The sequence below is a fragment of the Alosa pseudoharengus genome, unplaced genomic scaffold (genome assembly GCF_046254945.1).
Source record: "Alosa pseudoharengus isolate Yale_2024_CS ecotype anadromous, Long Island Sound unplaced genomic scaffold, YU_APseudo_1.1 YU_APseudo_1.1_scf_17, whole genome shotgun sequence".
Taxonomy (NCBI): Eukaryota; Metazoa; Chordata; class Actinopteri; order Clupeiformes; family Clupeidae; genus Alosa; species Alosa pseudoharengus.
The window spans coordinates 18325686-18342878 of NW_027468640.1; the positions used below are offsets into that span (position 1 = coordinate 18325686).

Consider the following 17193-nt stretch of genomic DNA (forward strand, 5'->3'; position numbering starts at 1 on the left):
AAAGTCAAAGATCTGAGGGGGTCTCTCATATCTGAAGGTGTCTGGCATTGTAATTTAATCTTAAACAACCGCTCATTATCCATCCCTGTGCGATCTCTTACCTTTAAAGACATAAATTAAAATATAGGCTACCCATACGCTCTTGATCGCAGCATGACTGCACTTCACCACCACACCACTAGACTAGGCCTATATGAGCAAACAGTATACGATCGATTTGACAGCACTCGCAAGTCTGAAGAAGTCACCCTGCTTTGATGTGAGTGTTTTGTCTATTTACATAGGCGTTCATTGGGCAAGCCTACATGGTTTGATACGTGCTGAAAAGTCCTGTTTGCTGTTGAACTTGCGCTTCACCTCTTTTATGTTGATTGACAAAGCCATAAATTATGGCCCATAATGCAGCCTACTTCAATGATTGTGTGAACTGATCTGTAGCTATCCTCTGCCATTCAGAGCTGTGGAAAGTTGCCAGATATTTTATAGGTTATACTACATGCATTATTGTATTTAACACTGAGGATAGCCTATCTGAGATAGTGGTCTGGTTCAAATGAGTTATGTTGTGAAATTGAGAATGGCACAGATTAAATCGTTTAGTCTATTTCTTCAAATGAAATATGGACTATTACAATCAAAAATATGTTGAAATTAGTTAAAAGGAATCAATTTCTATGAAAAATCTCTGTCTGTTGTGTGCGTGTGTCAAGGTAAAGCCTAGGCCTACTGTGCGCATATACTGCGCAAAAGCGCCTCTTGCGCCTAGGCTATTTAATTGTATCGCCTTGTTAGGCTATGCACGGGGTGTGCCCCCCTTAGAGACAAAAAGATAATTTGAGCCCTGATTAATGCATTATGCTCCCACACATAAAACCATATGTATTAAATATAATTGTATTGGACTTTTGGAAGTTTGACACAAATGAGCCTATAAAAACTATGGTAATTAAGTGCAGTGTTTAACAGGGGATATGACCAATGGCTCTGAGTTCTGTCCAGTGGAAAGATGGGGGCTGATGTAGGGGAAGAGCCTCAGGCCCTTGGAGAAGGAACAGCCAGTGAACGAGTAGATGTGACCTTTGACCTCTGCATCATAGAAAGACACCAAGCCCTCCTTGCGATCGACAAACACCCCCACCTTCCGTGGCTTCGTCTGGAGGGAGAGGCTGACCCTGGGATCATCCAGAGCTGCGTACTGGCCCTCCCCATACAGCACAAGGGCCCAGTAACCATCTCGGGGCTTGAAAGAGATCGCCCCCTTCCGATTGGCTTCCTCGCTCGCCACTCCAATGTCCCAGCCAGTCTTGTCCCCCACCTCCACCTCCCAGTAGGCACGGCCGCTGGAGAAAAGCACATCATGTGCCAGGACGCTGCCGAAGGTGTCGTACCTCTGGGGACCGTCGGAGACGTCTAGCCTCTCGTCCCCGTAGCTCACCTCCCTCCCGTCCTTGGACACAATCAGGTGGGGGTGGGCTGTGTCTGGGTCCAGAGTCACGTCAGCTGACAGAAGAAAGACCAATGCAATAAGATGTCAGAAGGCTATAGCAATCAAGCAAGCTGGCATGACCGATAACCAATGATAATAGTAGACATTAGGTAAGGGATAATGTATAGAACGCCAGTCATTATTGGGAAAATTAGTCCCGACAGGGCGAACCGGACCCCGACGCGCCAGGAAGGACTTATTTTCCCAATAATGTGATACTAAACATTATCCCGCTTATGACACGGCTACTTGCCAAAACTAAACAATAAACTCCCCACGATATGACTCTTTAGCCTACATAGCCTACGCTATTTGTTACCGTTCATCATGGCTTTTGCTGAGAAACAAATAGTTCGCAACAATACACGCTGAACTTGAATCAAACATTTTTGAGAACACAGCTGATCAACCGTCTGCTTTTCACTTTTGAATGAAGTTCCAGTAGCCTACTTGCGGAGTGATATGAAAGACCTGAATTAGAAATACAAACTCCGTTGCCATTGACAGTGGTCATTTTTCAGAAGTTCTCTAGTCGAAAAATAATGACCGTGGGAACAATTCCAAGTCAATGGAGCATTCTACTTGCATTGTGAAGAGCCGTGTAATAATTCTAAATAATTAAGTTTAATTGCATGTAATAAATGCCCATCCAATAGCCATGGATTATTTGTCATCCAAGTATGCAATACAAATAAACTAGAAAATCTGAAGAATTGTCTTCTGAAAATACATGTGTCATATTGGATTTAAAATTCTGATCTTGTCATCTACATTTTCTATCATGGTGACATACTCCCTCTGGTGGACATTTCATAGGAACTGAACTTTTAAAACTACCTAAAGGAACTAACTCACTAATAGTGTATACTGTACCGTAAAAGTACAAATATATTTACACTATTATAATATGCATTTATCATACCTCATCATTTTCTATATCAGAACTATAGCTGCATCACATAGAGTGCAGCATCAGTGGAGACAATTATGTCACATAAGCAGTTTGAAATCATCCACCTCATGAACTTAGCTGAAGGTTTTTCCACAGTAACTGAATGTCTGTATAGTTTGTAAGGAATACAAACTTACCAAGAAACTTCTGGATTCTGCTCATTTCTGCCAAGTAAAGAGTAAAGTATTACAGGATTACAATAGACCAATAGAGATACTTGTTGGGGAAAAGGGGGAAAGGGTAATTTATGTGTGTGTATTTGGGTCATTATATATATAACTATTTTCAAAAAAAAAAAAAAGTGGATTTGTCTTACCCAGAGATGTTAGCTTCTCAAGCTCAGCCTCTATGTCTGTCATCATGGTCACCTGGATAATCCTCAAAGTGCCAAAACTGAGGTCTGTATCCATGGCAACATCTGTCCAGTCCCTCATTCCTTTCAGGGCAGGGTCAGAGGGAGACCTCTGGAAACGGGAATGGAAGTAGTGGTCAATATTGTGCATGAAGTATTACCCAGTTACTGTAGTCTTAATCATATCCACTAGTGCAGCTTATTTCAGCCTTTCACACAAGAGGGTGACTGTCTGGCAGGTTAATCCGTTAATTAAAACATGATTTATATACCAATTCAGTCATTTGTCTTTAGATTCAAGTCTCTGAAGGTTAAATATCCATGTTATGCTGAATAAAGAGTATTTTACTGTAAAACAGATAAATTCTGCTTCACTTAAAACTTGTCAAACTTTTTCTTAAAAAAACATATCAAACAAATAGCTCTAAAAGAGTCTCCAATTCAGATACAAAACTATTATCATGGAGTAGTTAAATTTTTCGTAACATTTCCCGTCATGGCATGTGCTGACCTGAAGAAACTGAACGTGATCCTCGTCGTCCTCCAACTGGCTAAGCCTCGTGACGAAGTCTTCAAATTTCCCGATCTCCTCCTCTAGCCCCCGTCGCAGCTTCTGCTCTTCCTCGTCCACCCTCCTCTTCCTCTCCTCTAGAGGCCCGAGCGCCTCCTCCTCAGCCCTCCTCACGGCCTCCATGACCTCCACAAACACCCCCTTCACCTCCTTCATCTCTGCCTCTATCTGAGTCTGCAAAACAGCAGGTTCCACTATCAGACTAAGTCACTGCAAAGCATAAATATTGTTCTTTATGCTGCTAATGGATTAAAATGTGGCTAAACATTGTTTAGTATAATTATTTGAACTGGCTTTGGATGTTAATTACTAAGCACAAATGAGTATTTAGTAGTGAAGTGAGTAGTTACCCAAAATATTATATTAATATCTCTCCGATATAGTCGTACATGTCTGATCAGATCTCAATATAAGATGTTTCATATTTTCAATTACCTTGCAGTCCAGAGCCAAGGTCTGAAACTCCTTCAGTTTATTCTCCCTCTCCCGGATTTGTTCTTTAATGCCACTCTTGATTTTCCCCCACTCAGACTAAATATTTACACACCCACACACACACACACAAACACACACACACACACACACACACACACACACACAGAGAGAGAGAGAGAGAAAGAATAATTTAACACATTAACCTCACGTCAAGTCCAGGTATGACATAGATGCAGTAGAATCATCCCCCACCCCCCCAGCCCCATACCTTCTTCCTGTCCCGGGCCGTTTCCACTGGGATGACCACATCTCCCTCCTCCACACACATGGTGCAGAGGCAGGCCGTGTCCCTGCCCTCGCTCTTTGGGCGGTACAGCTCCAGCGCCCGCCCGTGGGTCAAGCAGGCCCTCTGGTCCAGATCACTGAGCGGCGCCACCAGCTTGTGTCCCTTCAGCCTCAGCCGGTCCACGTGTGGCCCCAGGTGCTCGGCGCAGTACGAGCTCAGGCACACCAGGCAGGACTTGACTGCCCTCAGCCTCCTGCTCGCCGGGCACAAGTCGCACGGCACCTCGCCCGGCGACCCGGAACAGGCGTTGGCCCGCGCGCTCCGCATCGCCTCCACTTCCGCCTCCTCCACCAGGGCCTTCAGCACCACGTTGACCCTCAGCTGCCCGCTGCCGCCCAGGAAGTTCTTGCACAGCGGGCACACCGTGTCGTTGTATTGCCGGTTGCGGTCCAAGCAGGTCAGGCAGAAGGTGTGGCCGCACACCGTGGTCACTGGGTCTGTGTAGAAGTCCAGGCAGATGGAGCAACGCAGGTGCTGCGAGGCTTTCATGGCCGAGCCCAGGGAAGGGCGCGCAGGTGAAGCACAGGCCATTTCCGCAATCAACAAAAAGTGATTTTTATTTGTTTTCTTTTCTTTTATTTGTTTGTGCGCTGCCCTGTGATACCCAAACTAGGAAGTGAGTATTTGATCTGTGCAGGAGAAAGAAGACAGGATTGCAGACTGGTTTTACAAGTTGTACAGGTTGTATAATAATTGACTCTCTCTAGTTGTTATCGTTTGTTATCGTTTTATAACAAGCATTATATTTGATTTGATCTTTGATCGGATTCGTGTACAGCTTCTCCCACAGAACATTTTTTTCAAATACTGGATGAAACATGAAAAAGTATCTTATTTAAAACAGATAAATAGAACCTATGCCATTTCTCCCAACAGTTGTCCTGCATATTTTCAAACATATTTGCGGAGAAGAATGTGTCAGAACTATAAATCGACTACAGCCAATCACTATTAAATCAGTGGAATGGACCGCTGTTCTCAGTGACATTGTGTTAACCAATTGCTTAATCAAATCAAAAACCATACAGAAGCAAATATTCATACAGCATACAGATATATTCATACAGCATACAGACTACAAACTTTAAGTAGCACCCAATGTAGTATAGGAAATAAATTATTGTATACATACACACTGTATATTGCAATATAATCTGAAATAGGAATTTACAAAGACAAGTGTATGTTGTCTCCTTGAGCTCAGTTGAGACATGTTGAGAAGAGAGAGTAGTAAGGTGCGGTACCTTGTCTCCTTGAGCTCAGTTGAGACATGTTGAGAAGAGAGAGTAGTAAGGTGCGGTACCTTGTCTCCTTGGTTTCTGTCTTCTGACATGCTTCCCGTTTCCCGTTCTTTTTTACGGCATGCTGACATTTCTAAGGTCCAAGTTTCATTTCTATTGAAATGAGAGCCAAAGCCTGTAGGGCTGGGTTTGGCTCTGTCTGAACGTGTTTGCATTGGATTTGCATGAGATTGTGTCATCTTTATGTCAGTCTATTTTAGTCACTTTTCAATCCAGCAATTCTTTACAAATTATTTAACTGTATTTGAACTTGAAACAGAGATATGTTTTTACAAGTGTCTTTCACAGACATCCATACTGCTTTTAGTCCAAAGAGTTCCATGGCAATACAGTTCATGACTGTATTGTGCACAGCAGTCTTAACCTGTGCTGAGAATGCATTTGCATTGGACATTGGACTTTAACCATTTAAGGCCTGTATTTTCAGTGTAATTTTACTACTTTTACATTTAAGCCAGTGTTTCTCAAAGTGTGGTTCAGGGACCACTGGTGGTCCGCAAGCTGTCCCAAGTGGTCCGTGAGCAACTTGTATGTAAATCCAAAAAGTTTTGCAACATGCCTAAGTAAGCTAAATAAGCCAATTTAAATCATATTAATCCTCTGACACAATAAGCAAGGTTCAAAGACAATAAGCAAAGTGGTTCAGTGTAGGCCTATTGTGTAATATACGGCTAGAGTAGATCTACTTTTTTTTATTTTTAGCTAGTGAGGGTTTTTTTATTGGTTAACTGGTCCTTGGTCTGAAAAAGTTTGAGAAACACTGATTTAAGCTATTATCTTGGTCATTGTAAGGGTCATCTATACTTGCTATATCTTGTTTTTGGTGGTTTTGTTCAGGGCAGTCTAGGCCAGGGCCCACTTCCCCGATAACGACGGAGACACGCTCTTAAGAGGGTTTTCTACGATTCATCTTACGATCGTTCGTTTGGTTTTTCCGACTGTTTCCCGAACATGCTCGTAGCGTGAACGCGCGTGCACTGCTCTTAAGATGCTCTTAAGGGGAGCTGTCCACGTTAATAGTTCTGAAATATCCTCTGATTTGACGGTGATGTCAGGTGACTGCACGTCACAGCTATAGGCCTACCATTTAAACTTCGGATCTACACATTAATTCACATCAATACGAAAATAGAAACACTTTGACATCTGCATGTAAGCATCCCAAGTAGGTTATATACCACACAGAGACATACATAATTGTAATTATTTTAAGGTTAGATTGTTGCACCATGCAATCATTTTTCACGGTGTCACTTAAGAACATGTTTGAAGATAAGAAAGAAGTCGAGTAAGAACGAGAGGAAATGTGTAGGCTTAGATTTTGATGCAGTAGGCTACAGACTAAACCACATGTTGCTTTCTCTGCTTTTTACCTCATAGGCCTAATAAAATATTCACTTAGCAAAGATAATGTCAAACTATTCTGGCAACGTCTCGTTTCATAACTTGATTGCATTTTTGTCCGCTTTTCATCACATTATTATGACCATTAAATGTAGGCTATTTTGTACGCTAAAATCTGATTCATCACAGGTAAACACAATAAAGAATGGGAACGTAAATTGGATTATGTATTCTAAATTGTAATTCCTCTGTATGTCCTGTTGGTGACCTCAGTGAGAAGTACTGTTAAGACGCTCTTAGCCGGTAACGAGTACTCTGGAGCACTCGTAGATCTACGAGTGTTTTCACGACGCTCTTAAGCTACGATGGTTTCGAGAAACAGTCGGCAAATCTTAAGACGTTCGTAAGAGGGACTTTACGACGCTCTTAGGCTTAAGATGATTTTGGGGAAGTGGGCCCAGGGGTCCCCAACCTTTTATGTACCATGGACCGGTTTGATTCCCATTTTTTTTCACGGACCGGTGGGGGGGGGGGGTTCGGGGGTTCCATGTTCCGTGTTGTGCATGCATTACTTGAAAAAAACTCCAGTTATGTATGAACAGTGAAGGTAACAAACTCTTAAAAATGTGAAAAACGTGAACTTGAAGAAGTGAAAATTGAACAATAACTATGAAGTCTTTGCCGAAAACCTGGCCTTGCACGCTTTTACGGCTATCGGGGAATATCTGCTTTGGTTTTCATCCAAAAACCCGCCAGAGAGGTTTCCTCATAGCCTACACTATTAAGACCACCTTCATTTGCAATTTCGATCAACTGATCTTCCTCCTGCGCTGACAAGTTAGGACTATTCGGGATATTGACAAATGGGTTGCGGACCCACTCATTGGTTTGCCGTGGATCTTTGGAGGATGGGAAGTAATGCTCAAACTCATTTGAAAGCGCAACAAGGTGATCGCGCACCAGCTGCGAGAGAAAGGGCCCGGCCTCAGTCTCTCCCAAAACCCCCACTACTGTTTGGAACATATCAAATACACCCCGATCCACTCGTCGTACCCACAAATCAAGCTTGGCTTTAAATGCAGCGACTTTATCTGCCAGTTTAAAGACAGTCGTCATTCTCCTCTGCAGTGACAGGTTGAGGTCATTAAGCAACCCGAATATGTCACACAGGTAAGCGAGTTTTGACACCCAGCCCTCATCACTAAAATATGCAGCTAACGGTGACTTTTTTTCTGTAAGAAATCTCTGCAGCGGCTCTCGCAACTCAAACACTCTGGCCAGTGACCTGCAATCAACCAACTTGGATATCGTACCACGGTGACCCATTCGACCTCTCTAATAACTGTGCCTCAATATCCTCTCAACATATCATCAATTCGCCTATAGACAGTGCTTGCAGAAAGCGGTACCTGAGCTATTTTTTTTTTGCTGCAGCCTCCCCAAGGAGTTCATTGCACATGCCTTTACCAGCAGGCAGAATTAACTCTTCCCCAATAGTAAAGGGCTTCTTAGATTTAGCAATCCGACTAGCCTCTATGAGGCTTTTAGCGCAGCCACGTTCACCGATGTGGTTGCTTTACGCACTAGTTTTTTGTCCTTCTTGCTCGCGTTTCTTACGCTCAAAGAACTCAAGGGGTTTGTCTTTAAGTGTACGATGCTTGGACTCTAGATGTCGAATTAGCTTTGATGGTTTAATTGCTTCGTTTGACAACTTATCGCCAAATACCACACATAAAGGACTTGGTGCATGCGAGTCACCGGTCTCTGCGAAACCATAGGCTATTTTAAATATGACTCGTCATATTTCGTATTGAATGACCCCTTCTTTTTCTTTGAGGTATCTGGCTCACCATCGTCAGTGGGTATTATTGCGAATGTGACATTATTGCGAATTAAATTGAGTTTATTTAGTTTGCATGTATTTTTTGTCGTAGGCTACGGCCCGGTTAGGAATGTCCCGCGGCCCGGTACCGGTCCGCGGCCCGGTGGTTGGGGACCGCTGGTCTAGGCCACCCATATCTGGGAAAGTATGATGTAATAATACTTGTATATTTCTTATGTCTTTTTTGCTTTTGTTTTGGATTTGGATCACCCCATTTAAGACAACAGATGTATCAGACCTGAACTGAATTTATTGTATTTTATTTTGTGTATATATATATATATATATAATGACTGGTTTAAAAGCTCACTAATTACAACATCTTAAACCGTCTAAATTATTTCAAGATTGATTATAAATACTACTGTTTTACTCATGCCTGGCAGTGAAAGCATACTTAACAAATTCTAACAGATCAAATTATAATTTCTACTCAAGAAACAACAGAAAACAACCTTTATGAAATAAAAGAAATATAAAGATAAAAGACTTCAATCATTAAGTACAGTAGGGAGTATGTTAAAGGGAAACTTGGCAGGATTTCCCCCTCTGCTGGAGAAATTGTGCATTATGCTATTTCAAACTGTGGGAAAAGGTAACGATAAAGCACATGGATTTGTTTACAAGTTAGCGAACGGTTAGCATAAGTTTGGCAGAACTATGTGGATGTTACAAGGTAAGAAACACGATTTAAAACGAGTTTCTTGTTTCTCACTTCTCTTTCCGGGACAGTAGTCTCAATGTTGCAAGGTTGGTTTTCCGCCTGGGGACGCTAGGCGCAGCAGGGAAAGTCACCGTTTTCACCGGAACAGGTCATTTAACCATCCAAATGATTTCTAAACGGGTTTATTACGTTGAAATAGTTGCCAAGTTCCCCTTTAAAGTATTAATCATTTCGGATTTTAGAGTCTCAGACATTATTCCAGGCACTGTTTGATGAGGGTTTTGTCGCTGGCGGGGCCGATGGCGATGGTGTCCGAGGCCTTGTCGCAGCAGTACAGGTAGAAGAAGGGGTAGAGTGTCTCCTGGAAGCTGTCTAGGAAGGTGTGGAGGTGGCTGCGCGCCAGGACGTCGTAGAAGGAGATCTGCCCCTCCTCGTAGTCCACGTACACGCCGACGCGCTTGAGCTTGGCGGGCAGCGCGAGGAGCAGGGGCGGGCTGGACGAGACGCGGTACTCGCCGCCCTTCTTCATGGCCAGCGCCCAGTAGCCGTGCGAGGTGCTGATGGCGATGCGGCCCTTGCGCTTGACGGAGGCGCGCGCCACGCCCAGGTACCAGTCGTCCTTGTCACCCACCTGCACCTCCCAGTAGCGCCGGCCCGAGGCGATGGGCTCGCGGCCCAGCGCGATCACCACCGTGTCGAAGCGCTCGGGCGTGTCCGGCAGGTCCTGCCACGAGCCCAGGTGCCGCAGCTGGCGGCAGTCCTCGGACAGCTGCAGCCACGGGTTGGCCGTGTCGGGGTCAAGGGTCACGTCGGCTGGAGGGGGAGAAATGATGGAGAGAGACGGTATGAAGGACAGTAAAGGGAGAGATGAGTAGTAGAGAGGGTGCTGGGAGAGACAGTAAACGGTGGCAAAGAAAGACTGATAGAGTAAAATGAATTAGAAAAGTGGAAGGGTGGTATGTGAACAGCTGTAAAGGGAGAGAAGAGTAGTAGAGAAGAAAAGAGGGAGATTTGTATTGCTTATAGGGACATATTTAATGTACTGATGTACTGATGTAATAATTGATGTGCTGACTTTTTAGGATGTTCACAATCAAAAGTGTATTCGCTGTTGTATACAGTACTCTCCAGAATGGTTGGCACCTCTGCTAAAGATGACTAAAAAGAGGAATATAAAATCATCTTTTGTAAATTGATCTTAATGCCTTAAGTGAAAAAATGAGGAAATATCCAACCTTTAAGGACACCAATTTGTTTTGTGAATGAATAATGTGAATGAATTTGATTTGCATTGAGCTCAATGAGCATCAAGTATAAGTATATAAGTAAGTATAAGTATATATACTCTTTTGATCCCGTGAGGGAAATTTGGTCTCTGCATTTATCCCAATCCGTGAATTAGTGAAACACACTCAGCACACACTAATCCCGGCACATTGAGCTGCATGCAACAACAGCAGCGCTCGGGGAGCAGTGAGGGGTTAGGTGCCTTGCTCAAGTGCACTTCAGCCGTGCCTACTGGTCGGGGTTCGAACCAGAAGTTCAAACCGAAGTCCAAAGCGCTAACCAGTAGGCCACGGCTGCCCCTAATCAAAACAGCTAATAGGCTAACTGGAATAAAACTAAGCCAATCTCTAGGTATGTGATGATGTGGGGCTATTTTAATTCCAAAGGCCAAGGGAACTTTCAGGGGATCAGGATGCATAGTATCCTGGATCCATGAAGTAACTGGTCTTTAAAAATAAAAATCTGCCTGCCTCTATGGGAATTTAACATAGGGGTGCCAATACTTATGACCCCTGTATTTTGAGGAAGAAGATTTATTTATTCATGACACATTATTCATTCACAATGCATTTTTACTTAATGCATTAAGATGAATTTCCAAAAGATAATTTTATATTCCTCTTTTTAGTCAACTTTAGCAGAGGTGCCAATAATTCTGGAGGGTACTGTAAGTCAGTATATTCTATTCTTGTCATTATAGATCTGGGGCCCACTGTACCAGGTACAACCATGGAAAACATCCCTAGGGGCTTTCTGTGCTATCCTGACGTTTTTGTTTGTTTTAATGTATGGTGAGGTCTGCAGAGCTGCATTGTGTTTGGTTGATTGATTTTATTCAACCATTTCATTTCAATCAATAGAAGTGGGTAGATACTGAGGGCGAAGGGGAGAAAAGACAGGATGAAGGCCTCATGTGGGAGAGGGAGAGTCGTGCACATGAACAACTGCCAAGAGTAGTAGAGAAGGAAAGAGGGGGGTTGCAGTGAGAAGAAGAAAAAACAGAGTGGAGGACAGATGGAATGTGTGGGAGAGATGTACGACGCACGCACGCACACACACACACACACAGGCACACACACACACACACACACACACACACACACACACACACACACACACACACACACACACGCACACACACACATACACGGACACACACACATACACACATGCGCACACACACATATACGCACACACACACACACAGGCACACACACACACACACACACACACAGAGGCACACACACACAGGCACACACATACACACACACACGCACACACACATACACACATACACACACACACACACACATACACGGACACACACACACGCGCACACACACATATACGCACACACACACACACACACACACACACGCGCGCGCGCGCGCACACACACACACACACACAATACCTAAATGCTGCTGGACTCTCTTCAGCTCTGTTTAGGATGAAAAAACAAAACAAAACAAAATTACTTGACATTATTATGATAGCTCAATATTGAGATGTCTTTTTATGAATTGAATGCCAACCATTAGCAGCCAGTTTGTCTATTTCCTCCTCCAGCGTGTCCTCTAGTCTGGCCACGGCACGCCTGATGGTTCCCACACACTGATCAGTGTGAACACTGGTCCCTGACCAATCCTTGGTGGGTGGGTGTGTACAAAGTGCCGGAAATTTCTGTGGCACAGATAATAAGAGTTGTCAAATTCTGGAAAAAAAAGGGGGTCGTGGGGTTTATCCACAAATAGGAATAAACCTGATACACGTCCACCTCTGAAGTAAATAAGTAATGAGGGGGAGCTGTGGTTCAGGCAGCAGCATCCTGATCATGGGTCCCACGGGGGCACGGGGTTCGATTCCTTCTACCGGCCAGTTCCCAATCTGACCCCTATCTCTCTCGTTTCCTGTCACTCTCTAATGTCATATCAACATAAAGGTCAAAATGCCCCCAAAATGCACTTTGAACAAAAAGCTATTAAACAAATAAATAGATAACTGATTAAACTAAGTGGAACTGGTGTCTTTTGCCAGTTCTACCAAATACTACCAAATACTCTCCCTTATCGGATTTCAGAACCTTTTTCTCCAACTCACTTTGCACACCTGTCCACCTGTGCCCCTCTCACCTGTAGGAAGTGGATGTGGTCTTCTGTGCGAGCCAGGTGCCCAAGGTCGGAGTTCCTCTTGTGCAGGTCGGCGATCTCCTGCTCCAGCTCAGTGATGAGGCCCTGGGCCCAGCGCTCCGTCTGACGCTGCCTCTCCTCAATGGCCAGCACCAGCTCGGCCTGGGCCCGCTGCACCGCCCGCACCAGCTCCGAGAACACCTGCATGCTGTCCTCGATCTCACGCAGCGCACTGGACTGGAGCAGCAGGGGATGACATGAGGCAGAGTTATGATGTAGGATGCTGATATGGTAGGCCTTTCCTATGCTAATACACTATGCTGTGCTATTCTATGCTAGGTTATGCTATGCTATGCTATGCTATGCTAAGCCATGCTATGCTATACTTTGCAATTTGTGGTTAAAGTTGTGTGCTCAAGTTTTTCTTATGACCCCAACTCAAATCCCAACTGAGTCAGAAATAGAGCGAACACCTGACTTTCACTGTTCATCTCATACTGTGCTGTTCTTCGGAGACTGTGAGTTTGGTGCCTGGTGTCCATGAGAGCATTACGAGTGTTGAGAACATTAAGAGTGTTGAGACAATTGAGAAGGAACTCACTTTGTTGAGCTCTACTGAGCGCTTGATCTCATCCACCTTCCTCTGCCGGTCCTGGATCATCTGCAGCACCTCGGCCTCTGCCTTTTTCAGGTGGGTCTGTTGGAGAGAGGAGCACCACCATCATCACTATCAAGTTCAACTCATTTTTTTTAGATGGTTTTCAGTAATTGCGCAAGTTTCTGTATAACGGATGCCAGCTAGCTTAGCTGTGCTTGTGGAACGTTGGTAAACCTCACTCCCCGACGCTTCAAGAGTGCTGCTGGCATGCGAGCCAGTAGCCTGGGCTATTGGCTCAACTGTCAGCACGCTCGCCTCCCGATCTGAGGTGCTGCGGGTTCAAGTCCGGGCGTGTGCAGGGCTGAATCGCGCAGGTTCAACACAACGCAGGTTACATTTGCTTAGAATAACATATTTAGCTCAAACCATCTCATTTAGAGATTTCATAAAAATCTGTTTTAGGATCAGTGATTCAACTAAGAAGTATGTTCTTTAAACGGATGTATATGACCAAATACAAGCTCTAAGAAAATGTGTGTACTATAAAAGTTACATGATTTGGAAATGTATGAGTACAATATGACAGCAAATCCACATACAATATCCTTAGTAGATATGTGAAACATCAAAATGTTTTGGCAACCATTAGTGAAATCTTGCAAGTGATGTATAAAAACTGCAAGACATGAGTAAAGTGTTACATAATGCATACAATTATGTGAATTTCTACTTATTTACCTGATGACCTTGAAATATGAATGTGCTTAACCACTGTATTCCCAGCAGTGAGAAAATACTAAATCTGTGCGCAGGTAAGTTTAGTGTAGGTGGTGAGAGTCCCTTTCACGTCTTTGATTCCCATTTTCTGTGTAATGATTCACTCTGGCAGTGATGGTAATGAAATGGAAATGTGAACGCATCATACAAACATGGAGACACACACACACACACATATGCATACAGATATGCATACATACACACATCACAGTGCAGAGACACACACAAACAAACATACAAGCATACAGTACACACACTCACTCAAAGACACACACATATTCACACACACACACACACACACACACACACACACACAGACACACACACACACACACACACACACACACACACACACACACACACACACACACACAGACACAGACACACACACACACACACACACACACACACACACACACACACACACACATACATACACATACTCGAACACACACACACACACACGCACACACACACACACTAACCTTCTTCTCGGCCCACTCGCGCTCCACCGGTATGGTGTAGTGGGCACGATGGTCCATCTCGGTGCACAGCACGCAGACGATGGTCTGGTCCTTCTTGCAGTAGAGCTCCAGCAGCCGCTCGTGCTTGGTGCACATGCGCTCCTCCAGGTTGGCCACGGGCTCGATCAGCTTGTGCTTGGTGAAGCGGGCGCCGTGCGACTTGATGTGCTCCTCGCAGTACGACGTCAGGCACACCAGGCACGACTTGACCGCCCGCAGGCGCATGCCCGTGCACACGTCGCACGACACCTCCTCGGCCCACGGCGGCGGCAGCAGCTCGGGGATGTCCGCCAGCAGCTCCTCGGCGGGAGCGGGCGCCACCGGGGGTGGGGGTGGGGGCAGGGCAGGGACCTCCAGCTCCTCTTCTGCCTGCGGCTTCTTCTTCAGTTTCGGCACCACCTGTTGTGTTTTCTGTTGTTGTTGTTGTTGTTGTTGTTGTTGTTGTGGTTGTGGTTGTGGTTGTTGTTGTTCTTGCTTTTGTGTTTGTTGTTGCTGCTGCTGCACTCTCTCTGGTTGTTTTGGTCGTGGTGGTGGCTGCCGTTGTTGTTGCTGTTGTTGTTGTTGTTGTTTCTTTTGTTGTTCCTCCTTCTGCTCCGCTTCCTGCTCCTCCAGCTCTTTCTGCTGCTGCAGCTGGCTGTTCTTACGGCGCACGTCCTTGAACTGCTCGGCGATCTCCCGGAGCACGGTGTTGATGCTGGTGTCGGGCTGCTTGTAGAAAGTCTTCTTGCACATGGGGCACTGGTAGAGCACGCTGGTGCGCCAGTAGCCGCGGATACAGCCCACGCAGAAGTTGTGTCCGCAGGGGATGGACACGGGATTGGTGAAGACGTCCAGGCAGATGGAGCAATGCACCTGCTCCTCGGCCAACATGTTAGACGGTGTTGCCATGTCTGAGACACACACAGAAAGGCCTGGGAAAGCCACGTGGGATTCACAAATAATGGTATGTGTGTGTGAGAATGTGACACACTGTACAGTCTGTGACAACAGATGTCCTTTGCAGACAATAAAGACTATGAATTTACTAAATTACAATTTTTACATTTTTTAGAAATGTGTTAGTAGGCATAATGTACATTACCAAATACAAGTTGCATGATATGATGCGTACAATTATAAATATCTCTGTCAAGGTATGGGAGGTAATGGCTGTGACAGAAAGAAAGAGCTGGCTAGTGAAAAGAGTGAGATCCTGAATTCACGATAATGAAACCATTACCTTACTGTAATACATTTAAGGAATTTTGCATAGATATGCCACTCACTGAATTAATTAGACAATATTTGGGAACGGTTATTGTTGACTTGTTGAAATGAATTGATGCTAGAGTATTATTATCCCAAACCTCAACAGAAACTTTTGACCTACATTTTGGCATATTAAAAACAACTCTAGAAGGAGTGGCTTATAACCTGCTTCATTTATAACACCACAGGCCGATCGGTTTTTATTACATGATATCAAACAGAAGAGACTGGCAGAAGAAGATCATACAATCCATATCCTTTTCAGCGCTGTAGTCTACCTACCTTGTCTACTTTTGGTCACAAGTTAGCAACAATATGGTATATCAGCACTTCTGAATACATTATTCACATATGTCGCAGCTAAATTTACTAAACTCATTTTATGTAATTAGCAGGAACTCTGTCAGCATATCTGACCGGCCACCCCCTGCAACTGTTTTTAGAATTTGAGCTGTGAGTTTAGGAATATGTAGAAGGTTGGCTAAACATAGCAGGCGAGCATTAACTTCCTTCCAAAAATACAAGGCCCCCGCCACAGTGGCCGTCTGCCGCTCTCTCTCTCTCTCTCACAACATGCCACCTGACGGAGAAACGTGCTGGAACTTGCTCTTTTCCATCTGAGCCATGCATGTGACTTGGAGCTCTCAAATCAATTTGCCCCCTGTGTGTTTAATCACTGATTGGGCTGGATTTCAGAAAAAGAGACAACAACAGACAGCACAGTCGCCCTACTCTGCAGACACTTGGGAAACATGCCAACACAGATCAGGTGTCCATTTCCTGATAAAGCGGGTTCTCTGTTTCAGAGAGGAAACCAGTGACATGCACTAGCAACAGGCTACCACAGCTAGCCTTGCTAACTTCCAATGAGGACCATAATTCTAATCATCCTGTAATAACCACAAAACCAGTTTACCAAAGAAAAGGTCAAAAAACGATCACTCTAACAAATACACAGATAGGGCATGCATGTGTGTTCTGCAGGGGACTTACCCAGAGGTCTGCTCCCGCTCAGGGACAGAGTTTACAGTGACCGCTTTGGCTGGTGACACCCTGCCACAGCTGACACACAACTCGCACCCCCAAAATACCCCCCCCCCCCCCCCGTGCCACCCCCTCCCCTCACCACCCATACCTCCACCCTGCACTGCAACCTTCTCTCACCCCCTTCACCCCAACCCAGATTCTGATTTGCTCCTGTCGTGTTGACTGGCCTCCAGGGCCATCCAGAGGAGCTGGTTTAACCCCTTCCGCACGGGCCAGGGGTTTTCCTGCCATGTCTTCATCCCCCTAGAGA

At 44.8% G+C, this 17193-nt stretch overlaps 1 protein-coding gene across 1 annotated transcript; it reads right to left on the reverse strand.

Moving 5' to 3' along the window:
- Nucleotides 1-878: 878 nt before the first annotated feature.
- Nucleotides 879-16995, reverse strand: LOC143127826 (uncharacterized). Its single transcript, XM_076289542.1, has 13 exons — nt 16890-16995; nt 14610-15559; nt 13351-13446; nt 12753-12986; nt 12156-12303; nt 12035-12061; nt 9590-10146; nt 4065-4751; nt 3797-3892; nt 3302-3535; nt 2755-2902; nt 2576-2602; nt 879-1500 (listed from the first exon to the last, which is right to left on the reverse strand). Exons 2-13 carry the CDS (start codon nt 15534-15536, stop codon nt 947-949), a joined length of 3735 nt encoding a protein of 1244 aa, XP_076145657.1. The 5' UTR covers nt 15537-15559; nt 16890-16995; the 3' UTR covers nt 879-946.
- Between the last annotated feature and the right edge of the window lie 198 nt (nt 16996-17193).

What these genes read in the sequence shown, in the direction of transcription:
- LOC143127826 (XM_076289542.1), bottom strand. Translation starts at nt 15,536, where the DNA reads ATGGCAACACCGTCTAACATGTTGGCCGAGGAGCAGGTGCATTGCTCC. An exon ending in GAGAGTCCAGCAGCATTTAG is followed by an intron (nt 10,147 to 12,034) that starts GTATTGTGTGTG and finishes CTCCCCCTCCAG; the next exon opens with CCGACGTGACCCTTGACCCC. An exon ending in TGAGAAGCTAACATCTCTGG is followed by an intron (nt 2,603 to 2,754) that starts GTAAGACAAATC and finishes TTTACTTGGCAG; the next exon opens with AAATGAGCAGAATCCAGAAG.